Source organism: Alosa alosa, chromosome 21 (genome assembly GCF_017589495.1).
Source record: "Alosa alosa isolate M-15738 ecotype Scorff River chromosome 21, AALO_Geno_1.1, whole genome shotgun sequence".
Classification (NCBI taxonomy): Eukaryota; Metazoa; Chordata; class Actinopteri; order Clupeiformes; family Clupeidae; genus Alosa; species Alosa alosa.
The window spans coordinates 11,218,298-11,245,272 of record NC_063209.1 but is presented as its reverse complement, the minus strand read 5'-3'; the positions used below and the strand labels follow the sequence as shown (position 1 = coordinate 11,245,272).

The 26,975-nt window shown below is 44.7% G+C and overlaps 3 protein-coding genes across 7 annotated transcripts; 1 reads left to right on the top strand and 2 right to left on the bottom strand.

Annotated features, from left to right (window-relative positions):
* Positions 1-822: 822 nt before the first annotated feature.
* On the bottom strand, positions 823-2,828 carry mccc2 (methylcrotonyl-CoA carboxylase subunit 2). The gene has a single exon (XM_048231918.1). It carries the CDS (start codon positions 2,737-2,739, stop codon positions 1,039-1,041), a length of 1,701 nt encoding a protein of 566 aa, XP_048087875.1. The 5' UTR covers positions 2,740-2,828; the 3' UTR covers positions 823-1,038.
* A 76-nt stretch (positions 2,829-2,904) lies between these two features.
* On the top strand, positions 2,905-13,381 carry LOC125286687 (mucin-4-like). 5 transcript variants are annotated; one of them, XM_048231913.1, is made up of 12 exons: positions 2,905-3,006; positions 3,846-6,542; positions 6,875-6,923; positions 8,520-8,642; positions 9,215-9,340; positions 9,573-9,623; positions 9,909-10,034; positions 10,306-10,353; positions 11,030-11,086; positions 11,596-11,676; positions 11,765-11,847; positions 12,509-13,381. In XM_048231913.1, exons 2-12 carry the CDS (start codon positions 3,876-3,878, stop codon positions 12,515-12,517), a joined length of 3,420 nt encoding a protein of 1,139 aa, XP_048087870.1. In that variant the 5' UTR covers positions 2,905-3,006; positions 3,846-3,875; the 3' UTR covers positions 12,518-13,381. The 5 variants fall into 5 exon arrangements, with proteins under 5 accessions (XP_048087870.1, XP_048087869.1, XP_048087871.1 ...); XM_048231912.1 differs by having other exon boundaries at positions 12,503-13,381; XM_048231914.1 differs by lacking the exon at positions 9,573-9,623 and having other exon boundaries at positions 9,912-10,034; positions 12,503-13,381.
* Positions 13,382-18,793: 5,412 nt separating this feature from the next.
* lpar4 (lysophosphatidic acid receptor 4) lies at positions 18,794-24,704 on the bottom strand. Its single transcript, XM_048232344.1, has 2 exons — positions 24,130-24,704; positions 18,794-20,118 (listed from the first exon to the last, which is right to left on the bottom strand). Exon 2 carries the CDS (start codon positions 19,884-19,886, stop codon positions 18,825-18,827), a length of 1,062 nt encoding a protein of 353 aa, XP_048088301.1. The 5' UTR covers positions 19,887-20,118; positions 24,130-24,704; the 3' UTR covers positions 18,794-18,824.
* Between the last annotated feature and the right edge of the window lie 2,271 nt (positions 24,705-26,975).

Genomic DNA, 26,975 nt, shown 5'->3' with positions numbered 1-26,975 from the left:
ATCAATTCTGTTTATCTTTTCCTCATTTTATGTAAACAAAATGTATTTACATATATACATGTCTTTATTTTTTTTATTCCAGGAGTATTCTATTTTCTAAGCCTAAACTGAATATTTTAAAAGTGAATATTTATTTACAAGTGATCCACAAACAAATCGTCCCCTTCGAATTATAAGGTTCTATCTGACATTTTTGTCAAAATTGAGTTATTGATATATTCTTATTCTGTGACAACTTAAGACGGTGAGGTGAAGTGTTTCTTGTAGTCATATGCATTTTGGACATTATATCTAAAAAGGTCTGTTCTGCTTAATCAGTATAACTGGAATTCTAAAACTTTGAAGTTCAATGTATCAGAACTAACCAGAACATAGATAAAACCTTATGCAAGGGGATGAAATGCACTCAAGCCTTAATAACACATATCAATCTTTACTTTGTTTGCAATAATAACGGGATTGTGTTTAAGGATTGATAGGCAGAATGAACTTCTAAAGATCCCAACCCTGAACTGGGCTTTGGCTAGCCTTTATGAAAGGCTCAAATTGGCTACCTCAAAATAAAGCTGGTGCTGTTGATATGGCTGAAACAAGGTGGTCCTATAGCCTACAGTATAATCAATTTTATGTAATGTATTGATGAGTTTCATCAGGTATTAATCAAATACCATGCAGTCTGCATTCATAATCAGTGCTTGATTTTATACACCTGTGGAAAGGGACCTGATGAAACCCATGAATAGGTCTAAGAATGTTTTACACTATTTCTCCATGAGTCAAATGTTCTTTGATTGCTAATCAGACACACATGAAGCTCCAAAATAGGTTACAAAGCCTTGGACTTTATTTTTTTCCAATTTCATACTTTCCCCATCCTCCACAAAAAAAGTTAGTAAATAATGTACATATCTGTCAAATCTTTCTGACTTTTCCCCAAATAGATATACGAAAAGAACAAAGAAAACAACAACACCTGTCGCGTTCCTAATGATCAACTATAACTTTGCAAAATGCCTCTATGGTCAACACTCTATATGCTCACATTCTAAAAACACCAAATTTCGTCCTCTGAATTGGGGAGTTGAGTGCAGCACTGAGACTCAGCCCGAGAACAAGTCGTGTGTCTGCAGGGTCAATGATCCCATCATCCCAAAGCCTTGCACTAGAGAAGAATGGATTTCCTTCTTCCTCAAATCGTTTAATAATGGGTTCTTTCATCGCAACCTCCTGCTCAGCTGTGAACTCTTTCCCCTCACGTATCCTCTGGTCTTTTGTGATGGTGGCCAGGACAGTGGCGGCCTGCTCCCCTCCCATCACAGAAATCCGGGAATTAGGCCACATGTACAGGAACCTGGGGCTATATGCTCGTCCACACATTCCATAGTTTCCAGCTCCATAGGATCCCCCAATGATTACAGTGATCTTAGGCACATTGGCACAGGCTACAGCAGTGACCATCTTGGCGCCATCTTTTGCGATGCCACCTGCCTCATATTCCCTCCCCACCATGAAGCCAGTTATATTTTGAAGAAATATCAGAGGAATGTTTCTTTGACAACACAGCTCAATGAAGTGTGATCCCTTTTTTGCAGATTCTGAAAACAGAACTCCATTGTTCCCAATAATTCCAACAGGGTAGCCAAAAATTCTGGAAAAACCTGTGACTAATGTGTCTCCATAGAAGGCCTTAAACTCGTCAAACTTGCTCCCATCGACAATTCTTGCAATTACTTCTCTCACGTCAAAGTTTCTCTTCAGATTTTCTCCCACAATGCCATACAGCTCTTCAGCAGGAAACAGGGGGGGCTCACTAGGTTCTACAGTCACGTCAATGTGCTTCTTGTAATTCAGATTTCGTACTGCTTTTCTTGCCAAATGTAGTGCATGATCATCATCCAATGCATAGTGGTCTGTTACACCTGACTTTCTGCAATGGAGATCAGCACCTCCGAGGTCCTCTGCAGAGACCTCTTCACCTGTGGCAGCTTTTACCAGTGGAGGCCCACCAAGGAAAATGGTCCCTTGCTTTCGAACAATGATGCTCTCATCAGCCATAGCAGGAACGTAGGCACCTCCTGCAGTGCACGAGCCCATCACCACAGCAATCTGTGCTATGCCCTCAGATGAGAGTCTGGCCTGGTTGAAAAAAATTCTTCCAAAGTGGTCTCTGTCAGGGAATACATCAGCCTGTCTGGGCAAATTGGCTCCACCTGAATCAACCAGGTAGATGCATGGCAGGTGGTTTTGCTGTGCGATCTCTTGAGCACGAAGATGCTTTTTCACAGTTACTGGATAATATGTCCCACCTTTGACTGTAGCATCATTTGCTACGATGACACATTCAACCCCGGAGACTCGTCCAATTCCGCTGATGATACCTCCAGCTGGCACCTCTTCTTTACCATACAAGTTGTAGGCCGCAAACTGGGAAAACTCTAGAAAAGGTGACCCTGGGTCCAAAAGTCTGTCAATTCGTTCTCGGGGTAGGAGTTTACCTCGGGATGTGTGCAGATTTCTGGCTTTCTCACCACCTCCTAATTTTATTTTTTCGGTCTTGTCCCTTAAGTCCTTCACAAGTGCTTGCATTCGTTCGAAGTTTTCTTGATACACTGCAGACTGTTCGTCTGGCTGTGAACCCACAGTTGCCACGCTGTCGGCATGGTAAAGTCTCACAGTTACTGCTGGAGAGCATCTGAACGGGGGTAACGCAACAGTCTTTCTTAAAATAAGCCGAATCATATTCAGCTTTGAGTATGTTTACAGCTGCCTAGTGCCTTCTTGTTTTTCTTGTAAAAGAAGGTCGGACAGTACGAACACCCACAAATGAACTGTTTTCTTATTGGTGGCTATCTATGGATTATGATTGGCCGACGGTGGACTACTGGCGCATTGCATGCCGGTACTAACCAATCGTAATGTGATGCTCATTTTAAACCAAAGCGGTAGGTTGTTAAAATCTCCAGCGAAACTGCATTCCAAAGGTTCCTTGCAGTGGACCACCACATTGTGAGTAAAATTATCTGGCCTAAGTTATGTCTTAATAATGATATATATAGATATAGTTGTTGTACTCCATTTTCTATTGTAACTTCGCTTTGTCATCAAGGGAAGTGTCAGGGTTGTTGCTTAAATTACCTTTTGAACCTGACAGCTAAAGGAGGTGGCTAGTTAACTTATTATAGCTCTAGCTATCATTGGGACTACACTTGAAAGTTAACATCAGATCACCAACTAAATGGTTGGCTATGCATCAGTCTTTGATGACTTGGATAGTTGTAAGTTAGGGGTAGCTTTTGGATTAGATTCGTCTCGTTGAATCAACAACCTTGTTGCTAATGTTATGTACTTAACGCAGCTTGCTAACTTCAGTAGGCTAGCTAAATGATTCCTAATGTATCGTTCATTTGTTGCCAGCTCCTTGAGCAGACTTAAGTTGCCATATGTGACAGTCACCGTACACGGTCTGTTCTTGTACCGGGAAGTTATGGCTTTACGTCACTAACGCTTACTAAAACGTGAAGATATTTTGGCCACAGACGTTCTGTAAGCCAAAATAAGTCATGTTTTCAAGCAGCCACTTCTGGATTGCTCTGTTGGAATATGCAAAGTAACTTTGTTTGCTATTGTATTATGTGTATAAATGTACCATTGTACACTAGAGAAACGGAAGAAAAAATATGTTTTTCATAATTTACATTAGATTTGCCACTTTACTTCGTAAATGAAATATGAACGAGAAGCTGGTGGCAGGCCTCGTGCTGCTGTGATATATCAAACAGAGTTGGTCAGATTTAGTATGTTATTCATATTTATTTTTGTTATTGTTATCCCCCCTCCACCTGCAGGGAAATTGTAGCACTCCGGGAGTGTGCAAGATGAGCGTGAATGAAAACGTGACGAGAGTCACAACTGGAGGTGACCGCGGCGACTGTCAGAGCGATGATGCAATGGGTGAAGCTAGCGCTGATCCTGCCACTGCAGAGGTGAGCAAAGGAGTCGCCTGCCTGCCTTCACCCAACAAGACCGCAGCAGGGAGCCAGCAGGCGATGTACAGCATCTTGGAGGAGACTCCACCTTGGACTAGAGAGTCATTTCTGTTTAACATTTCCTCCTTTCAAGAGGACGTGGGGGCGTCTCCGGTCACCACAGGCCGATTGACTCCCGGTCTCCGGCGCCTCTGTTTGGACGCGAGCCCCTCCTTGGCTTGGGCGAAGGCTGAAAGGCACAGTCACCTCCACCCAGCTACCTCTCCCACTCTGGAGAACGAGACGCCACCGTGGATGAAGGCGAGTTTCATGGACTACTCCGTCACCACACCCACTGAGCCGGCAAACTCCGTGGAATTGCCCGGTGGTGCTGGCACAGTCATCACTGTGCCTTTGCCGGACATTGTCACAATGAATGTCCAAAATGACACTATGGATGTGGGGTGTGAAGGCAAAAGTCCTGCTTGTACTCCTCCTAAAGTTGATTCCACCAGTGCTCAAAACGCAGTGGATTCGCCTTGTAGGGACAGTCCAGCTTTAGCTATAGCCAGTACTGATAGGCAATCCATGCTCATAAACAGTACCATACATCTGGCAGGTGGAAGCAACACTCCTGGGTCAGCTAGCGACATCACAGTTCCTACTGAGGAAATGAACAGCACCACAAATCTGACATCTGGCTGCAGCAGCCCCAGTGTTGCTGGGAGAAATGTGTCGGCGTCCGCTGATGAAATAAACAAAACTACTGATGTGGCCAACAATAGCGCTCCGAGTATTGCTCTGACGCCTGACATCAACACATCCACTGGTGAGGGAAATAACACCATGGAGTTAGTCTATAGCGGCAGACCCAACATGACTGTACCTGCCGGTGCCAGTGCTGCTCTTTCTGATGTTGTCTTGTCGAATCGTCAAATGAATGGGACGATGGAGCTGGCGGGCTGTGTTGGTAGCGCCGCTGATTCGAAGCACGCCGAACATAAAGACCTCACAGTAGAGATGGGGAGTGATTGCAGCCTGATCAGTCCTGCAGTTTGTCCCAGCATCTCCAGACCCACTCAAGAGCTCAACGCCACTGTGGATAAGGAGAATAATGGCAAGTCCACCTCAGTTGAGGTCAACACCACCATGCCTGTTCACCACAGCACCACCATGCCTGTTCACCACAGCACCACCATGCCTGTTCACCACAACACCACCATGCCTGTTCACCACAACACCACAGTGGATTTTCCACTTGGAGGTGGCACCAATAGCGCACCTATGGCTGCCTGTCACAATGGCACACTGCATTTGGCAGCTGTTGCCAAAACCCCCGTTGCCACCAAACTTGCCAGGGAGATGAACAACACCGTAGATCTGGTGCAGCGCAGAAGCATCCCATCGGCTGGACCAATGAACAGCACTGTTGAGCTGCAGGGCACCACCACCACAAATGCTTCACCTAGCGTTACTACAGAGGTGCAAGAATTAACCAGCTCAGTGGTCAGAGGGGTCGGCTCGCCTGCGGCTGTGGTTAACGGCACGGTGAACTTGACGTCCATCAATAGCCCGTGCGTTGCTGAGGCAGCGGTCGTTAACAGCACGGTGAACTTGACGTCCGTCAATAGCCCGTGCGTTGCTGAGGCGGCTGTTGGTAATGGCACGGTGAACCTGACGCCTATTGGCAGTCCGTGTGTAACTGGAGCGGCTGTGGTCAACAGCACGGTGAACCTGACATGCAGCGGCAGCCCTTCTGTATCGGGCATACAAAAACTGGACAACACAGTCGAAATGGAGGTATCAAATCCAAGCTCTAGCCCTGAAGTGGTACGTGGCCATGCAGCAGTCAGTGAAAAAGCAAATGGTGTCAATGAAGAATGCACCAGGCCTGCATCTGATACCACAGCTTCTGCTGTTGAACAGGGAAGCGTGGGAAATGCACAGGCATGTGCTGGCAACGGCAATGTGTCCGATTCAGCCACGCTGACGATGAACCTTAACCTGTCGGAGGCCGAGGTGACGGTGGAGCGCTCGGCGCCGGAGTCACGGCTGTCGGTCCAGTTCACGCTGGACGACTCTCTGGACCTGCAGGCGTACGGCCTGGTCACCTCCACCCCCATGCCCGAGCACCGCGAGTTCTCCTTCTCCCGGCCCGCCGACGTCGTCCTCGGCAGAGCCTGCGAGGCCCGCAAGCAACTAGTGCTGCCCGCCAATGCCATCATCAGCACGACAACCACCAACACCACCACGTCCTCCTCCCCCACCGCCAAGGCCACCGGTGGCAGTGACCCACCAGGTGAGGACGGAGCAGGAACCAGCCCTGCTGAATCCTCGCCCCCCAGCGAGGGCAAAACAGACGTCCATGCCAGCCTGGCGCAGAGACAGGGAATGGTGCTCAAAGCCACAGGCATCACCTTACCCAGAGCAGGAGGGGCTGCAGCGGCGGCCATGGCAGGACCAATGGCGGCCGGTGCCAAGTCCTTGGGCCTCCCAGTCACTCGCAGGACCATCCCCAAACCCACGCGCAGGACTGGTGTGCTGGGGATGGCCACAGTGGCCAACAACACGGTAGAGGTGAGTGGAGATGGAAGAGGATATTGTTCAGTTGTGATTTTGTTGCCAGAAGTAGTGCTTCTAATGTAAAAAAGAATACGTGCTAGAACAGAATTCATGCATGGGCAAGGCTAATAAAATAGATCATTATACATAGTGAATCTGACTGACTGTTTCTGATAACTCTTGCTTTAAGCCCTGAAATAAGTTTTATTTTTATTGTGTAGTAGCCTTTTGGTTTATATTTTCCTTCAGTTGGTTTGTCCCAGTATACAAATGTAAACCAGTTTCTTGTATGGCTTTGGGGCCTTTATACTTAACAACTGATTTGTTTTTTTTATTTCTTGTTTCAGGAAATTCCCGCACCATCTGGTATTCCCAGCACTAACAGACTCTCACTCGGTAATATGGAACTTCAACACTGTCTTTTTTTCCCCCCAATGTAAATATAGCCCTGTTTAACTGGATTGAGGTTCAATCATCGTCCGTTATCTAGTTTCTGTCTAGCCTGGGTGAACCCAGACAAAACTGTTAGCAATTTCAAATTTGACATTCAAATTCAAATTTGCTAACAGGTTCGTCTGGGCCCTCCCAAATCGTCAGGCACACCCACTAATACTCAATAGCAGAACCCTTAAATATGCATATCTTTTGAACTAAGTGCCATGGAGCACTGAAAGTAGAGAGGTGTAGGCCTACTCACTAGCTTTCTGACTCACTGGTCATCAGAGGTGGCCAGGGAGCACATCATCTCCATATTCACACATAAAAACAATAGTGAAAGAGGCTCTGCTGGAACTACTGGAATTACTGGTGTAATTTCAATTTAGTCAATAAATGTAAACTATACAATGCTAAATTGGTAGCAGCATAAAACAATTACTGTATGTGTAAGAGCTAAATTACCCAGATTGTGTTAGGCCTAACTGTAATCTATAACAGTTACCCACTATACACAGGACAACTTAAACCTAACACAGAATAGATATGGAAACTTTGTTGTCTGTTGCTGTAACAGGATTCTCAAAATTATTTGACGTTTCCCTGACAAAAAAAAACCCAGAATGTCCATGACCTACTGTATAATAAATACCTAAATTCAAATGACTAATGACTTCGCTGATCTAGGCTTTCAGAGCAGCCACATAGTGTTCTAGAATCGTTGACTTTTTGCAGGGCTGGAAATGAATAAATGGGCATTAAAAACCAGGGTAGGGCTAACCACAACCACTCAAGCAGCGAGTAACAATAAAAGCTAATAATTATCCTGATGAACATCAGTGCTTGGAAATATATTTGTTTTTATTGCTTGAGTGGTTGTGGTTAGCCCTACCTTGTTTTTTTTTTTTCGTGCCCATTTATTCATTTCCAGCCCTGCAAAAAGTCAACGATTCTAGAACACTATGTGGCTGCTCTGAAAGCCTAGATCAGCGAAGTCATTAGTCATTTGAATTTAGGTACCGGTATTTATTATACAAAAAATGTCCAGCTCCCCTTCATCTACAAATCCTCCTTCAAGTTCAACTTGTTGCTGACATAGGCTACATGCAATATTGGATTCTGTTGAAGCTTCTACATTGGTGTTATATTGGATTCTGTTGAAGCTTCTACATTGGTGTTATATTTTGCACAACTGGCACCACTGGCCTCTACCTGCCGCAACTTCAACATATTCAACGCTAGTCTACTACGAGTAACAATTTAGATGCGCTTACAGAATCTTTGCTCTGAGCCAAAATGGGAGGGGTGGGCCCTTACGAGCTGTTATTGGATCAAACCAGCATCAGTATGAAAATGAACCAATGGGCCACTGACTGTCCTTGCTTTGGGCCAATCGTTTGCCAATTAAATTCAATTGTATATTCTATTGGGCCAAAGCTGCATCGGCCCATCGGGAAAACGCTCGGTATGCCAGACGGCTAGTCCGACCCTGCTGGCATTGAATAACTGTGTGTTTCTGTGTCTGTCTGTGTGTGTGTGTGTGTGTGTTTGTGCTAGGAATGAAGGCAGCATTGCGCAGTGCTGCCTCTATTGGTCCAGTACCTCAGCCCGCCCCGGCTCTTCAGAGACGCCTCAGCCTGGCGCCAGTCCTCTCAACACGACTCAAGAAAAAGCCCAACGGTACCAGTCCTGAACCCAGCATAACTTATAAGCTGTCATAATAACCTAATCAACAAACAGCATTACAAATAAAATGGACTATTATAATGGCATAATGTTAAAGCACAGGCTTATTATACGGGGACCTGCATATTGGCAAACTTGAACAATGTTAACAAGCATTACATGTTTTTCTACATGTTTAACAAGCATTTCTTAATGGAAAAAAAATATTGGCATGATCCCAGCAATGCTTTGTTCTGAGTTGCTATGGTTACCAACATTATAGTTCTTTTTATACATAACAACTGAGAATCATCAGTGTCCCAAGCAAAATGGGAATTAGTGAACATGATGCTACAGAGCTTTCATATTTACTTGAAGTTCTCAGGCACTGGGTCTGAATTCGGGTGTTGGTCAGGTTGTTAAAGATTTGAAAATGGATCATTATATAACGCCTTTGAAAGTGGCTGGTGACTTCAGACACAGACATTTTCTTGGCTTTGATAAGCCTATGACCGTTAGGCTGGAAATGGCATTAGCTGCCTTGAATGGAATTGAAATGTGGTGCTGTTATCTCTGTTTGCCTGTAGAGGGAGCCATCCCCACTGTGAGCAAGGAGGCTGCAGCCAGCTCGGTGCGGCCTTCTCGTGCCTCTACGGGTATAAAGAGACCGGTCCCAGAGCCCAAAGGAGGCCCAGCCAAGAGGTCGAAAGAAGGTAAGGCCCACACACCCTGAAAATGATTACAAGAGCAATGTAATTTAGATTGAGATATGTATTTTGGAACTCCTGTTATTTTTAAGCTCCGTAAATGCAAGATGTTTCCCTTTTGCACATAATCAAGTAGCCCTGATAAGGAGGAACTTGAGTTCAAGTACACTTTTGCTTGAAACACATAGCCTGGGTGAACCCAGACGAAACGCTTAGGGAATTTGAATTTGCTCTGCAGGTCCATCTGGAAAGGATCTCATTGACGTCCGTTTCCGAATGACCAAAAACTCAGCAATGTATAATTTCTTTGGAATTGTTTACAAGAAAAATGTGTTAGCGGCACTTCTGAAAAAATTTGGTAAGAGATGAATGCACCAATTTAAGTTTCATTTCACTGACTTACGCCCCTTGAAGTTGTAAAACTGGAAGTTCGGAGACTGGTGACAATGGGATCCTATCCAGATGGATCTGCAGAGCATATTCAAATTTGGTTTGCCTGGATTCAATCAGGCTAATTTATACAAACAGTCCCTCTAATAGTTGTTATTATTATTATTATTATTATTATTACATACAGATAGTACGCATGCCTCTGTCAGCAAGGACTCCGCATCCATTGCAGGCAGACTACCCAGAACCTCCACTGGATTAAGGAAAGCTCTGCCTGAGCCCAAGGGTGAACTCAGGAGGCCGAGTGTAGGTAAGAAGCTGCATTTACCCTGCCTTGTTTTATCTGTTTAATACTTTGTTTTGATTTATCTGTGTGTTATTCTATTCATGTTGTATTTATTAGTGCATTAGTTAGTTTTACCTGTCGAATGGCTCACTGGCACAACATCATACATATTTCTTGTTTGCTGTGATGTTTGACTTTTCTGTTTGTTATATGATCTCAGACGTGATGAATTGTGGTCCGTGGTGAATAGAGAGTTAATAGTGTTGTATTGTTTTGTTTGTTTTTCCTTTGGAAGGTCCAGCTGCCAAGCTCCGGTCTGGTCTACTCATGCAGAAAGGTCCAGGTAACAGCCTTCTGTGGTTTTTGCCACGACGTGTACTAACTCAACTCATTTGCTTGGTTTCCTGCATTGTGTTGTGTCTTGGCCCCCAGTCACCTCTGGCAATACTGTCATAATGAAAGTCTGTCTTCCTGTGTAGGTTTGCAGGCTGCAGGCAGATATACAGTGGCAAGAAAAAGTATGTGAACCCATGGCTTTATTTCAGTTAGCCTAATAGCTGGTTTGATTTGCATTGAGATGATCTTATGGAAAGTACTCCATGCCAATCTCTAGGTATGGTGAAGGGTATGTGATGATGTGGGGCTATTTTATTTCCAAAGGCCGTGGGAGCTTCATCAGGATGGATAGTATCCTGGATCCATGAAATAACTGTCCTTTAAAAATAAAAATCTTTCTGCCTCTATGGGAATTTAACAAAGGGGTGTGTATACTTATGTCCCCTGTATTTTAAGGAAGAACATGTATTTATTTATGATGCATCATTTTTTGGCATTAAGATCAATTTCCAAAACATTTTGTATTCCTCTTTTTAGTCAACTTTAGCATGGGTTCACATACTTTTTCTTGCCGCAGTATTGCCGCAGCAATGAATGTAACTATGCCAAGTGGAGTTTGTGGTTTGCTTTTAATTTGTGTGTGTGTGTGTGTGTGTGTTAACTCATGCTTCTGCCTTGGCCAGTGCTTCCCACCGTGCCTGAAGATGCCATATCCATCTCCTCAAACCATACTATATCTGGTGAGCCCTCTCATGCTACAGCTAGTTTGTCAGCAGTGCTTTGTCTTAGATTTGTAGACATTACAACTCAAGACTTTGTTTTGCTCAGTTAAAAGCAGAATTGTTACAAATGATAGCATATCAATGTCTTTGCTGACCCCAACAGTAAGGTATTCTGAGAATGAAATTGAAACAAAAAGGCCTCAGGGTTCCATATGGCTTTGCCCACACCCCTGGCACTTTCCCTTTGCTTTTTATACCTCGGTCATTCACATTATACTACATGCCTTTGCTTTCATTTCATGCTTTCCGTTGTTATTTTGTGCATGTGTCCCCCAAAAAAATGTGATTAATCTCTTAGTGATGGCATGGCTGTTTTGTCTAAGAGAAATGTGCCCGGGCAACAGTGAATGTCAGGGGAACCTACTCCAAAAACGCATTTCTTGTGTGACAACCGTTTGTTGCCTGTGTGTTTGACTACCATTCCACCTTCACTCTGCGTGGTTGACGTGACGACGGCCCCACCACAGCTTCATTGGTGACTGCCCCCTCGTTGGACAGTGAGGGCACTTACCTGTGCCAGGGGCAAGAGCACCCTGATCGCAAAACCGGTATGGACACTTAATGTTAGTGGCTATAAACATGCTAGCGTCATTGATACTGTAAATATCCAATCCAAGTGCTTTTAAATGCCCCCAGATTGTAAAAACTGTGAATCTTTACAACGACAAATCCAACAACAACGTCAGGAGATTGAAGCATTGAAGGCACAGTTATCAAAGGTACACAAGCTTCTTTTTTGGTGTAAATACCTTTTTTCAGGAAGTTATTTGTATTGGTTTAGAATTGCCATGGAAGGCTCTTTAGCCAGCGCATAGATTTCTGGTTGAGCATCAGCTCTGTTGTAACATCATCTTCTCTTATATTCTGCTCCTTGTGGTACTTCTGGGACACTGAATATCTTGTTTATGCCTAATAGACCCTTTCAACAAGGTAAACAAAAACAATGCTTGAACGTTTGGGCCCTAATCTACTTCCTCTGCATTAAGATAACATATGGAATGTTAAAAAGGAAGTCTTGTGGGGCCAACTATGATGCTGATAATGGAACTCTCTTGAAAGGGTCCATAGGGCAACTCTTTACTCAACACAAAATAACTCCTTCAGCATCTTAACATGCTCGTTCACTAGGTGCAACACCCAACCGGGTGCGTGTAAACAGGTACACTAAAACAACAGCTGCTACAACACAGCTGGTGCTTCAGGCTTAAGATCCTTCCTGGCATGTACAGTAGCCAATTGTGTGACTTCATCGGATTCTGATGGTTATCTTGCTTTTACATATTGTCTAGGTTGACAGAAAATGTAAAGGTTTACTCACTTGCAATGATAAATCAGGGAAGTGATTCTCAGTGATGTTTTTTTTTCTTTTACTAGGAACAGAGCCCCTAGGATCTTGTTAAGGGAAACTCCACAGGTGGCAGCATTGATCAACTGAATTTAATCAAATGAGTATCAATATTCCAAAAAAAATGAATGACTATATTTAACATGTATCTATATGTGTATGATTGTACAAAATATACTAATAAATGTAGTGTTTTATCTTTGTTTTCTATTTGAATTTGTGTATGGCTCTGATGCCACACGGTATTATTAACACACTTTGTTGTGTCCAGTGGGAGATCAAGCCAATAAGTCTGCGGTAGAATGTCTGAGCACTACATGAAGCCTGTTTGTTTGTTTTTGTTTGTGTGTTTGTTTGTTGGTTGGTTTTAGATTCTAAATAACTCCACTGTACGAACATGTACCCACATTATGCCACCCCACCTGCTGCTAGCCATATGTTACCGTGTGTGCTGAAATATTATATCCATCCTCCATTTTTCTCAGTACAGCCATGATCTCTTGAATTAACTGTGCAGGTGATGTTTTTAAGCATGTTTAAGTTCTATGTCTACATTTTTAGGCTAACTTTTCAGCCTGGAAAATAAAAAATAAAAATAAAACACCTGCCAGTGATGTATTTACTGCCTAAATTATTATTATTATTATTTATTTATTTATTTTTTTTAAGAATAATCTAATTTTCCCTGATATCACTCATTCTCTCTGCTACTTTGTCATAATGAGTCATATGGAACTGTTTTGATCTCGAGGAGATCCTCTAGTGTCTAAAGCTCCAGAGCTTGCATTCTCTATTGGACAGTAGCTGGTCTGCCCAGTTAACTCATTGCTGCTGGTTGTCTGTGTTCTTTTTATTATCTGTTATGTTTTAACGTGTACTTACGTACCTTAATAAAAAGGTTAAAACTACTACTTTGAAGTAGTTTTGAATCCATTAATCCATCGTTTACAGGCCTACTGATAAAAAGGTTGCTAAATGACAACACAGGCCTACCATCAACATGAATTTGAGAACATTGCAAATGTTCTAATGGCGAAACACTACCAGCAGTAGCAATCAAACGAATAGGACACACAAACCTGGTTCTCATAAAGGTACCCAAGCAATCAGAACAATAATCAACTGCATGTGAATCAAACCTAGAAAGCTCTGACTGTGTAGGGAGAAGGACCCTGGGGAGAGGACTCGCTACTTTGTTTTTTCAGCTTAGTGCCTAAACGGCTTTCTTCCTTAAAAAAAAAAGCTGACTCCACTTAAGGAATGAAATATTACCAGATGTCAATAAAAACAATAGTCAGCCATAAAGAGGTTGCATTCATTGCACTCAGATAATAAACATAGTTAAATGATTTATATTTTGTATACATACACATATTTGTACCTTTTTATTTTAGAATGTTTCTATTTTATTTCATATATATAAAATGTGTTTAAATGTAATATGTTTATATATAAACTAATAAACTATATTTAACTATTTAAACTATAAACTAATGATGACCTGTTTCCTCACGATAACAGCGATGAAATGTCTCTAGTCTGTGTATCTTCTGCAACTTGGTGCATTTGATGACATTAGGTGTGCATACACGCTTACTTAGATGTTAATTTGTGCAGAAAACACATGAGAAAACTCCTAAGATAGCTTGTGATTGTACTATGTTTGCTAGCAGGTAGCATTTCACTGTTAAACCCTGAAGAGAGCTTTATGTGAACAGTAAACAGACAATAATCTCAGTCTACACACCGAGTTTTAGGAGAAGTATTGTATTCCGGTGTGTGAGTGGTTGTGTTGAAAGTGAAGTTGAGCTGTCACAGCTGCAAAGGCTTATGCACCGGGCCTGCGCCCCCAGGCCTACTCTCACTCTGGGTTCTGAAATTCAACTCACATGACTGGACTGATCTTACATCAGAGCTGCACATTCCCCTACAGGTCCACTGCTGCTGTCATGTATAAACTCCAGATTTTTGTGTGGATTATGTGAATTTATGGATTTTATGATATTTTTATTATAAATGTTTTCCTTATCCTAACCTTTCCATTCCTTTCCAGCATACTCAAGGTATAGGAATATGTATCAGTTATATGGTTTTGATTGGGCTTTTCACAGGCTAAGTGTGAGATAGCTTGTATAATGGTACTTGGTGCCCGAGGCGTGTTTATTGGCAGAATGTTCTCGCTGCCGTTGAATAAAAACAGCCTTCAGACAGCTCAAGGTTACCAAGCTCTATGACAGATAAACAAGCTCTATCCACAAGCACACAGTATCCATCTGACCCCCGAGTCGCCTAATAAAATTAGACCTCTATAAGAAGGACATGCTGCCTCTGATGTAATCTCATCACTACACACACACACAAATACAGAGTCTACTCACACACTTTTACCCACAAATGTTGGGAGGCACACACTAGTTTAGCTCACACATGCACATGTTAACATAATGTCCTCACACAAATGTAGCCAGGTACACAATTGTATAACTGACTTACTCACACACACACTCTTATCCCGATTATCCACAAATGCATATCCCCACAGTTCCGGAGTGAACTTGTGACTTCAGTCCCCTGGGAGCGATTTTGCAGACTAGTCAGGATCTGGTGCGACAGGAAGGGAGCGAAACAGTCAGTTAAGGAGCTGGAGACGTCACATCAGACGTCTGTTTTACATCTGCACTAAATTCATCAACTCTGCCACAGGGAAAAGGAATCGAGATGTTTCAATGTAATTATGGTCATAACTGCTTTAACAAAGTTATGTGTGCATATTCTGGAAACACACAGCCTTGCTTTTGTACATTTGGTTTATTCTGGGACAGTTTGATCTCATCCCTTAAGCGTGCTGTTATTTACGTCCTGAAAAGTGGACCCATCCGCAGGAACACTTGTTACTCTACCAAGTGGCGGGTATTGTATCAGTGAACTCTACCCTAAAGCGCATTAAACCTAGTCAGGAAATGACTGAATGTCTAAAGTTAGACGACAGCAAGGAAGACACCCTGAAGAGAGAAGCAAATGCATATGGATCCACAAAAAGAGCACGACACACACACACACACACACACCACTGGCTTCTTTTATTAATAGCATGTGGGTGTTTGGTGGACAAATTTAGTCAGTGTGTATTTCTGAATGGCCATCGTAGCACCACGGTCTCTGGTGACCTCTGACACGTACCAGCCTGAGGCGAGGACTGGGTCATGGCTCTCTTGTGTGTTCCCACTGCCCCCCCCCCCCTCATCCCTGACCCCTAAGCCAGTGGCCGGCCACTTCCTGTGCAAGAGCCGCACATTCCCAGAGTTGCAAACAACAGTTTGTCACAATCCCTGCCTCACTCTCGTTTGAACGTGCTCTCCAAATGTTTTGCGTAATACTCGACTTAACGTTCTTGAGGACTCATCCGTCATCCTGTTTTCCTCTTTTCATGTTCTCTCTCATCTTTCTCTCTCTTCTGTTGCTTTTTCTCTCTCTTGTTCTCTTTCTGTTGCTTTTTCCCTTCACTTAATCGCAGTCCACTCCCCATCTTTCTCTCTGTTCCAGCCCTCCATTCCATTTCCCACATGTGTGATCCCACTCTTTCTCCACCTCCTCCTGTGTACTCTTTCTCTCACACACTTCTCTTTCCCTCCATCTGGCTCTCACAAACCCTTCCATGTCCCTCTATCTCTCTCTGACCAACACACGCACGGACGAACGCACATGCACACACACGCACACACACACACCTGCCACAGTATTTCCCTCTCTCATATTTCCCACGTCTCTCTTCCCCTCAACGGTCCTTTCTGCCCGCAGGCTGCCTCCCCCGCAGACAGATGCTTCTGCCACTCAAACTCACCAAACACGCTCACAGTACTCACTAGCAAGTGTATGTGTGCCCAGTAACACACACATACACACACACACACACACACACATATGCAAGAGTCTGATGGTATTATGTTACAAGATAAACTCCAGTCTGTCAGTGAATTCCTGTGCTGACACAGTGGGCAACACCATTCTCCAAACCACGGCTGTCAAGATCTACCATGCCTTTGTACAATCAGTCAGTGCCGTTTTCCGCGTATAGTTCACTGTTTCTAAAGGGATGCAACTGGGTGTTAGGGACATTAATAAATGCCATTTACATAATTGGATCAAACACTTCCTAGAGTTTATCAGACAATTGGATGACCAAGCTATTGTCGATGTATAGTATTACAGACCGCATTGTACAGTCAGTCAGTTAGTGCATTCTCCAGTGCAGTTCACTGTTTCTTAAGAGATTCAGCTGGGTGTTAAAAGCACTATGCACACTTCCTATAGTTTGTCAGGATGGATGACCAAGCTATTGTCGATGTATATAGACTGTCACACCAGTAAATAAACAGCACGTACCATTCAGCCCCACTACTTCCTCGTGCTTCTTCTGGAGCCAGACTAGAGGCTAAGCTCTTAATGTTGTGTTGCTCATTCCAACAGCCAGAGAGAGAGAGACGTAGGTTCATTTGGAATTGGCCAGCTAATCTAATGACCGCTACGTGCCAGAAAAGGCCATATAACAACATATCTGAGAGAATTAAGGCCGCTCTTAAGACCTGGTCGTGATTAAGCTAAAGACCATTCATTTATCCCCGAGACAATGCTGCTTTGCTGCAGCTCCATAATAAGCCCCCTGACCCCCTCCAACACAACACAAGGCTTCTCCCAACATCGAGGGCTTTCTAGGCCTCTCGCTCCTTTGCATAAGGCTGCTCTCTTTCTCTTATTCAGGCCATGCCCACGTAAGTCACTTACATTACAATGTGCAGTTTCATCATTATGTGTACACTCTAACCCTTCCTCTGCTCCTTTGCATAGGGCTATTCTCTCTCTCTCTCTCTCTCTATTCAGACCTTACCCATGTCAGTCACTAACATTACAATACGCAGCTTCATCCCCTCTCCCTCTCTCTGCTCTTGTGACAGGCTGCTGGCTCTTAATGCAGAAGGCAGGGAATAGCAACGCAGTGGAATTAGCTGCTGGTTGGCGGATGCTCAGTCTAGGACACGGAGCCCTCCGGCATCTCCTGTTTCTCATGGCCCGTCGTCTGCTTCGTCTGTTGCGAACGTGAGACTTCCTCCGTGTCTTCTTTTCGAGACATTACACGTCCATTTGTTTTGACTAGCCACAACACAGTCCCAGTGAGCACAAGCAGGGTTTGGAAAAGCCTTCGTGTATCATACAACCTGCGTCTGATGTGCACTTGTCATGTGTTTCTGTGTGTGTGTGTGTGTAAGTGTGTGTACGTGTTATTTTTAGTCTGACCTCATTTTCATTGTATTTTCAGGCAGAAACTTCTGTAAATGAGAAAGTTCAAGTTCCCTCTATATGTGGGACATTTTTCAGTTCTTGCAACCCAAACCAAAAACCAAATCCACTTTAACAAAGCCATTTTTCTAAAGTGTGGGTTTAATTGAGTCCCATTTGCATCTACAGTATAATGCTTTGACTTAAAACACAATTTCCACATATAAAAGTGCCATTTTTGTTAAAAACAGGACAGTTTTTACAACTAAATTAAAATTATCTTCTTTATCATAACAGGCTTCATTAGAAAATACATCACAAATGAAATACTTGTAATCCAGTGCATTTATGTGCGTTTGTCCATTTCCTTGTATGTATGTTTCTGTGTGCTTTATACTCACGCAATAGGAAAGCCAAGATTGTTCATATAAAGAAATTCCTATGTGCGTAAAATCTAAGAGTTATTACATTGGCAGTAGTTACAAATAGTGTTATAACAAAACTGATTGCAATGAAAAACTGAATACTGAACCAATGTAATACCATTTGATCTGGCGCTAAGCGTAGGGTTTTGTCTCCTGAAGAGATGACATCCTGACACCCCATCACAGTCACACATTTTACATTCAGACACACACAAAACTAACACAAACACATTTATACAGTCAGCGCTCGCTTCAAACAGTGTCAACATTGTAAAAACCCCAAACAGTATATCAGTCACAAGACAACAAGAATGGTTACAAAAAATAAGCTTTTGGCCCTGTGGAATCCTTCCTGGCTCCATGTCTATGTGACATGTCCAATCAAACGAGCAAATTCCAGTCGTTTCCTGCCGCTTAGCATAATCCAGTCATTTTAGGCCTTTACACAGAAAGAACCCTCATAAATCCAATCTTCTGTTTAGCTATTCCACATCCAACGTTAATCTCTTTCAATTTTTTCAAAAAACAACAATTTCAATATTTGGTCCAAATTGCCACAGAACTTTCAGCAAACCCAGACGCTTCCAGTTTCATCAAAGATCTCTGTCCATTTTTTTTATAAGTTTCCCTGAAGCACTTTCCCCACACTTTTTCAGAACTGGGTCTCTGATACCTGTTCTTTCCCATTGCTGGCCAGCTGATGGGTCTCCACGACCTCGGTGTCGTTGCTCTCCTTCCCCGAGAGGACCGCCTCGCTGCGGGGCACGTTCTCAGGCCGCGCCTGGCCCTTACCTGTGGTCAGCGACTTCTGGAAGGACTCGGAGGTGAAGTAGTAGACCACGGGGTCAAAGCAGCAGTTGAGCGTGGCGACGCACAGCGTGATGGGGTAGAGGGTGCGCGCCAGACGCTCCAGCCAGCAGCTATCCAGCGCCTGCGTGCGCACCAAGGCGTAGAAGAACAGGACGGAGTTGTACGGGACGAAGCAGATGATGAAGATGGCCAGGTGGACCACGATCATGCGTAGCACGCGCTCCTTGTTGGTGCCAATCTGGCAGAGCGTGGCCGGCTTGCGGAGTGTGCGCAGCACCATGGACGAGCACGCCAGGTTGATGAGCAGTGGGATCAGGAAGCCTACGATCTCGATGAAGATGGTGATCCGGGACAGGTACGTCTTCCATGTGTTCTTGGAGAAGCCCTCGAAGCACGTGGTGCTGCTCTTGGCGCGGTTGGTGGCGGAGAAGAAGGTGACGGACATGCCGCCGCCCACGATCAGGAGCCAGATGGCGGCGCAGACCACGGCAGCGTTGCGGCGCGAACGCACCGAGCGCGAGCGGAACGGGTAGACAATAGCCAGGAAGCGGTCAACGCTGATGCAGGTGAGGAAGAGCATGCTGCCGTAGATGTTGGTGATAAAGGCGCCGCCGGAGATCTTGCACAGCCAGTCTCCGAACGGCCAGTGCCGGTTGACGTTGTAGAAGATTTTGAAGGGCAGTGTGAAAACGAACACTAAGTCCGATAGTGCCAGATTGGTCATGAAGAGCGTGGTCTCATTGCGCATCTTCATGCGGCAGCAGAAGACGAAGAGTGAGCCGCAGTTGGTCACCAGGCCGAGCACAAAGGCCACGCTGTACACCACGCCGTACAGGTTGTACTTGAACGAGTCGTCGATGCCACAGTCCTCCAGTCCCGTCTCGTTCAGCACCAGGCTCGCCATGGCAACGGCTTTGTCGTTGTTGTTTTTTTTTTCGGACGGGGCTCGGCGAGGACTTTGGCAAAAAGCAGCTCCCTCCTCTACAGTCCCGACCTCGTGGGGCTGTCAGCAAGAGCACGGGCCGCAGAGTCGCTTTCTCCTTGTCATGGCCACCGCTGGGGGAGAAAGGGATTCTGGGAGTTACAAGACCAAGAGCCTTTGTCTGTGACAACAGGACTAGTCCAGTCCCCGTTTCCTGCATAGAGAGCGAGAGAAGGGGAGGGGGACAGAGAGAGAGAGAGAGAGAGAGAGACAGAGAGAGAACAAAGGCTTGGAGTTAGTGTGTGAGAGCTGAATAGGTGGACACTCCTGGCATTTTGCCGCGGTGATTTGTGTGGTTTTGTTTGACAGCTCACTTCTGTGCCTTCCCCACCCATACTGTTTATAGCATCGGGTGTTTATGTCTACCTGAGAAACATGCCGTTTTGACACCGTATCTTCCAACTCAGGCCTCGGCTCAGGAAATCCATTGACTAAATCAGCAGTTTTCCTTCTTCCTCTTTCTAACTTTCCTGTAATAAATGCTTACCTGTTCTCCATCCTTTCCAAAAATAACGTGTTCCTTTTTTTAATATCTGAGAAAAAATGTATGCAATATTTCTTGCAAGTAATAATTCAACATTCTTTTTTAGGTATCAGTTAATGCATCAGTTGTATCCTTTCACACAATTTACACATAGAGCACTGTTAAATAAATGTAACAGAGAATCTCCTGAAATGTTAAGTAAACGAGTATGTTTATAAACGAGTATGTTTATAAAGAACTATAAACTACTTTAGAAACTACTGAATATAATGTAATGTTAAATTGTTTAGTAATTTTGATAACATTGCATGATAAGGACTCCAGTCATTCCCATCGGTGATGGTTAGTTCCATACAAATGGCTAAAGGTGGGTTTTGTAAATATTGTTTTAAACTAGCATCAATGCTACTACTCCTTACAACTCCACTTGCCTGTCCCCGGCATAGCTCCTTCTCCCGGCTCTCTAAACCTGTCCGGTAGCAGGCCCTGTTTCCCATGGGAGAAGCCAGGCTATTGTGTGAGACCCAGGGCCTGTTATTACCCCATTAGGCCCATGTTAATGACAAGAGACCGCAAGAGACTCCTGCCCACAGTATAGGCACTTAGCATGCAAGGACACACCAGGCATATAAGTCAACCCCCGAACCTCCTCCGGAGGCAACTGATCTTTCACCCGGGAACCTCAAGTCCACCCCCCCCCCCCCACACACACACCCCCTGCATTCATTACACGCCATTAGCCTGTACGGAGCCATTGGTATCAGTGTCACGTCATGTGATCGCACACTCAACTCACAGGCACTTCTGTTATTTGCCTGTTTCTTGTTTTCTCTCTTCAAAAACAAATGGTGGGTCAGTGTGAGAGGGGGCTGACAATGGTGTTGGTCAAAGCGGCTGCTGACTCCCTCCTTCCTCCCATTCAGGCCTGTATGTCGTTACTAATGATGTCTCCTGTCCCCCCTCTCTCTTTCAGTCTCTCTTTTGTATTTCATCAGTGATATGAACTCTTTTTCAATGGTTTTGGTGTAGCTGTGGTATGGCTATATAGCAGCCTTTTCATCCATATGATGGTTCAATAAAGAGGTCTGAAAATCTCTCTCTTTCTCTCTCTCTCTTGTTCTCTCTCTCATGTTTTAAGGGTACAGCAAAATTAAGGTTTGAATGGTAGCTTAATAACTGACTGCTAACCCACCTCCCCTGTCTATGCCTGCTTAGCGCCTGCTTATCTGCAGTGGGTGCTGGCCTGTTGGCATCCAGCAAATTCTATATTGGGGCACCAGGCTCCTTACGGTGGTATGTGGCTTCCTCGCACATTACCTGGAGCGGTGTGTGTAAGTGTGTGTGTGTGTGAGTGTAAGTGTACGTGTGTGGGTAAGTGTGTGGGTTAGTGTGTGTGTGTGTGTGTGTGTGTGTGTGTGTGTGTGTAAGTGTGTGTGTGTAAGTGTGTGTGTAAGTGTGTGTGTGTGTAAGTGTGTGTGTGTGAGTGTGTGTATGGGTAGGTGTGGGTGAGGGGTGCCAGAGCTGAATTCTCTCTCGAGGTGGTCCGCCAGCGTGGCACAAACACAGAGTCAGAACCAGCGACTCCGAGGAGCAGAGCACGCAGCAGCTCAAACACAGACGGCACAGTTAGTTAAAGCTCAATTATGAAGCGCTGGCCCTTCAGCATGTTACATAACTGTCCAGGCAAGGTCCAGTGGAGAGGGCAAGAAGGAGGACAGCGCAGTGTGTGTGTGTGTGTGTATGTGTGTGTGTGTGTGTGTGTGTGTGTGTGTGTGTGTGTGTGTGTGTGTGTGAGAGGACATGGAAGGACAGTGAGGCCTTTAGAGAGCCCGCTCAAGCTTTTTTCACTCTGTGGCCTTATGAGTCAGTCCCTCAATGCTAGTCTCCTTTGATCCTTGCGTTATAAAAACAGTGACTCTGCTTGGCCTTATGATTAAGCCCTTTTTATGTATATGATTTTCCACAGTGGAACTATTTGCTAGGTCTTGGGATCTACCAGTCAGTTAGACACTAAGAATTATTTGGAACTAAGATTCATCCCAACCATCCTGAAAAGAACAACAGTGCTAGAAACATATAGAAGCATTATTTATAAAGTTTAGTGTTGCAAATGTAGGTTCTTTCTTATAATTATTTATTTATTTATGGGAGAAACTATCCTAGAAGTCTAGGTCTTTTTCAGGACATCTCGGATGTGCCAAAACTGATGCCTAAGCACAAATAACCACAAGCTGTTTAAGGAAGGGAAACCCCCTTCCCCACTGACTGTCCACTCTTCATTCACCATCGGAGCCTCCCCCCAAACTGAATGAGTAGTGGGTTTGGCCATGGGGGGTTGGCAATGCTGGTGGTGCAGTCCATCAGACAGTATGGGGGGGTTGGGGGGGTCTGAGAAATGACATCTTAACAGCGTTTCCACACACCCCCTCTCACAAAGCCAGCACTGTACGGCTGTCCTGCTCCTACACAGTAAACTCACAATACAGCGCCTGTACTAGCAAGACCTCTCTCTCTCTCTCTTTCTGGCTGTCTCTACCATCCCTCTCTCTCTCGCCATCTTACGATACCAGCTCATAGTCACAGTCCTATCACAGACTGCTACTTGCTACATCTCTTTTTCACAGTGTGAATGTGAGAACTCCCTAGTTAAATTGAATGTCATGTGAGTTATCTCTTTCGGCAACCAGTTTTTGTGTGTGTGAGTGTGAGTGTGAGTGTGTATGTGTGCCATGAGGGATGGTGGTTGGGGGTCCTCATTTGTGCTCTTGCACTTGGTTTCCATGGTCACCAGATTTTGCCAGCTTGCTATCAACCCTAGTCAAACTGCTTGCAGTCCTAACAGTTGCTCTATTTGCTGTGGCAAAACAAAAAAGTATCCTAAATGATGAAGTAGTTACTACAGCATACATAACTGTGTTTGTTTTTTGGTGGGTGGGGGGGGTCCCTTCAAATCAATCATGAAATTAAATCTTGACATGAGATTGCACAAAACAAACAATAAATGAAGACAACACAGTCAGAAGATTTGGGCACCTGCAGCATCCCATCCTGCAACAATGCTGCTGTGTTTCACTCTGGCGATGTTAGTAATTAGAAAATCTATGTCCGTCTGCGTTCTAAGTGGGTCTATTGCAAAATCTATGTCCGAAAGATAACACAGGCAGCATTCAGAACAAACATCAGGCTCTTGTTTGGTAGCCATGCCACTGGCTGAACTGGCATCTGTAAACTACAAGTTACAGGCAGTGGCTGTAAGAACTAGCCTGCCCTTTCACCAACAGCTGCATGTAAAAAGCCACAAAAGTATACTATTATTCTATATAGGAAGGGGAAATGAATAGTCCAGACTAATCCCTCTGAACTTAAAGATCAAATTCCAGGGATCAATTTGTCAGTTCAGCTGTCCTTTTCTCTCAGTAAAAATAAATAGGCTAGGCCTACCTTAACTCACTGTCAAGTGGGCTATCCACTGGCCAAGACTATCATTGTAACTAACAAATTGTCCTGTTATTGAATCTTGAAGTGATATAACGGAGTAGGCTAGTTAATTAGAATTAAACAAAGCCTAAATTTGCCTGAAATAAACAACAAAAATACAATGAAGCGTAAATGGCTGCTTTTCTAGAGTAAAGACATCTGTCACTGTCAACTATTGTTAGACTGAATCGATGATGGTCTCACCTCGTTGGCAATGAACCGCTGTTGTCAATTGCACTGATGTTCCGCCAACTGATGCAAAAGTGCCCCTCGCGACGAGTTGGATCAGTAAGCACACTTCAGCCAAAATCAAAGAATCAAGTTGTACATCTTGCCAGTGAATTGCGCCTCTTCTTGTTTGTTATCCTTACGAGAGTCCAGTCAACATAACAAATGTGAAGTTTCTTCAACTTGAGCATGTCATTACCAGTGTCAGTAACGGCAAATCAATCCCTTGCCGGGCATGCACAAATCTTTAGTAACCACGCGCGAAGCGAGTTCCCAGTGCACCACTGAGAGCTTCAAATAATACCACTTTGGCGGCGATATTCAGCAACTGGTACTGTGTTATACCGGAGAAAGGCGTGCATTTGTGTGAGTATGAGTGGTAGCCTAGACTCTGGAAGACTCGAACGGTCACAGGAAACGAGACAATAGCACCTCGCTTGGCTGGAGAGGAGGGGCGCGAGCGGGCAGCGTGAATGGGGGATTATAGGGAGTGTGGCGGGGAGGGGTCGGGTCGCTCAGAGTGGTGTCATCATCAGTAGTTAAATTGGGGAGTTGGTAGATCAAGGACTCACAGAAGACAAACGTTTTGCTCTGTGATATTGTTTTGTTATGGCACTATGTTGCAGTTTTTCTTTACAATACTTATCCATGACATTGTAAACTATGGTCAGCATTTCTTTGTTTGAAAATTAGTTTTTTGTTTTTTGTTTTTGTTTAGGGTTTGGCAATTCTTAATGCAGTGGCTCGCCAATCCATATCATTGCCCTCTGAAGTCTGGTATTTCCCAGATACATGTGGCCTGCCAGCCTTTCATTTGGCACCTACCGTATGGAATAACATACTGAATGCAGCAGCCTATAGCCTAATTACAGCCTTTTAGCCTTATCAAAGAGGCTCTATATATAGAATCTCATGTGGCGTGTTGAAGCCATTCCTATTGTGCGATAACCCGCATGTGTGTGCATGCGTGCGTGTGTGTGTGCGTGCGTGCGTGCGTGTGTGTGTGTGTGTGTGTGTCTCTGTGTGTGTGTGTGTGTGTGTGTGTATTCAAGTAGCAGAAGAGGGGACAGGACATCCTGCTCGTTTCTGGACCTCTCAGCTGCCCACTCTAAAAACAAGGCCTTCCGCTGCTCTCTCCTCTTCTCCTCCCTCCTCTCACACCCTCCACAACCCCCAATCCTCCCTATCCCCCATAATGCCAACGGCATCTCCACCGGCTATGAAGATCTCCTCCTTCTCCTTTCCCCCTCCTTTCTTCTCTTCTGGGCTCTTTTCTCCTCCTCTGTACTTCACATGTCATCAGCACCTCTGCTCTCAACACACATTCTCATCTCTCTCTCATGTCTTCTTCTTCTTCTTCTTCTTCTTCTTCTCCTCTCCTTACTCATCCTTTTCTTTTGTTGTATCTTGTCTGCTGTTCCTCTTTTCCATGTCCCTCTTTTCTCATCTCTCCATCAGTTCCCTTTGTTTTTTCCTCTCCTTTGACTCTTTCCCTCTTTTCTTCTCTTCTCTTCTCTTCTCTTCTCTTCTCTTCTCTTCACCTCTCTTCATCTTTGCCTCTCCTTCCTCTTCTACCCCTGTCTCCATCTCTCCATCTCTCTCTCTCTCTCTCTCTTTCTCTCTCTCTCTCTCTCTCCACCCTTCAGGGGCTAGTCTGGGGCTCGGGGCTCCCGGATCAGGGCGCGGTGTGAGTGCAGAGCTGCTATATCTGGCATGTGTGTGTGTGTGTGTGTGTTTGTGTGTGTGTGTGTGTGTGTGTGTGTGTGTGTGTGTGTGGCAGCGTGTGGATGCGAGCCATAGCAGACCCGCGGGAGAAGCCTCTCTTTCTTCCCCCCGTCTCTGTCATTGTTTTCTGGCCGAGGTCGCTGGCTTGTTTTGTCTCTGCTGTTGTGACAGGCCGCCGCGCTGTCAAAGAGACTGCCAGTGATATACGTCTCTCTGAGCAGCGCCTTGCCGTAAACTCCCCTCTCATCTTCCTCCCTCTGGGATAATAGCGTTCAAGAGCAAAGAGCTTTTTGTCTGTCTCGTAATCATATAGGTCATATATTGAGGAGGACAGAACAATGGCTGTATAAATAGTGCCGTGCTGTGGTCGGTCATACAATGACATAATTGTTGGTGATGTATTTTGTTTTGTGAGCGCAATAAAAACCACATATCCTGACACAGGATGCACAAGTGAGACAGGGTGCCATCTAATGGGTTCAGAACAAATGGTCTAGAGTTCCAATGCTGTTTGGGCACATGCTGTGTTTAAAAACTGTCGGTATCGCCGCTGGTCCACAAAATCTCTAATTATGAGTTATGACTAATTCTCTCCCAACACTTTACTACTTCATAGACAGCACTTAAGGGAGAAGCTCATGCTATACACACACACACACACACACACACACACACACTTATCACCCTAAGATCACCCCAATTACAAGTCACTTCGCAGAATAGCCTTCTAAAGCCTCTCGCTGGCCTGTGCTTTGGCCAGCATGCTTCCCTCATGCTCTGGGCAAAAGCTAAAGCCCCAGTGCAGCGCGGAGGTCAGGAGAGCAGGCGGAGGCACAAGGGGGTCAGTAGAAGGGGATCAGGGGGGGACTTAGACAGGAGCCACAGAGGCCCCGGAGGGTCCTGACCAGCGCAGATCGATATCAGCTGGGCTTTGGCACAGTCACGTAAGGCAGACATGCAGCATACACACACACGCACACAGACACACACACACACACACACATATACATACACACAAACACACACACACGCATGCATGCACAGAGACACGCGAGCCCGTTATGCTAACAAACAGACACGCGAGACTTACACACACA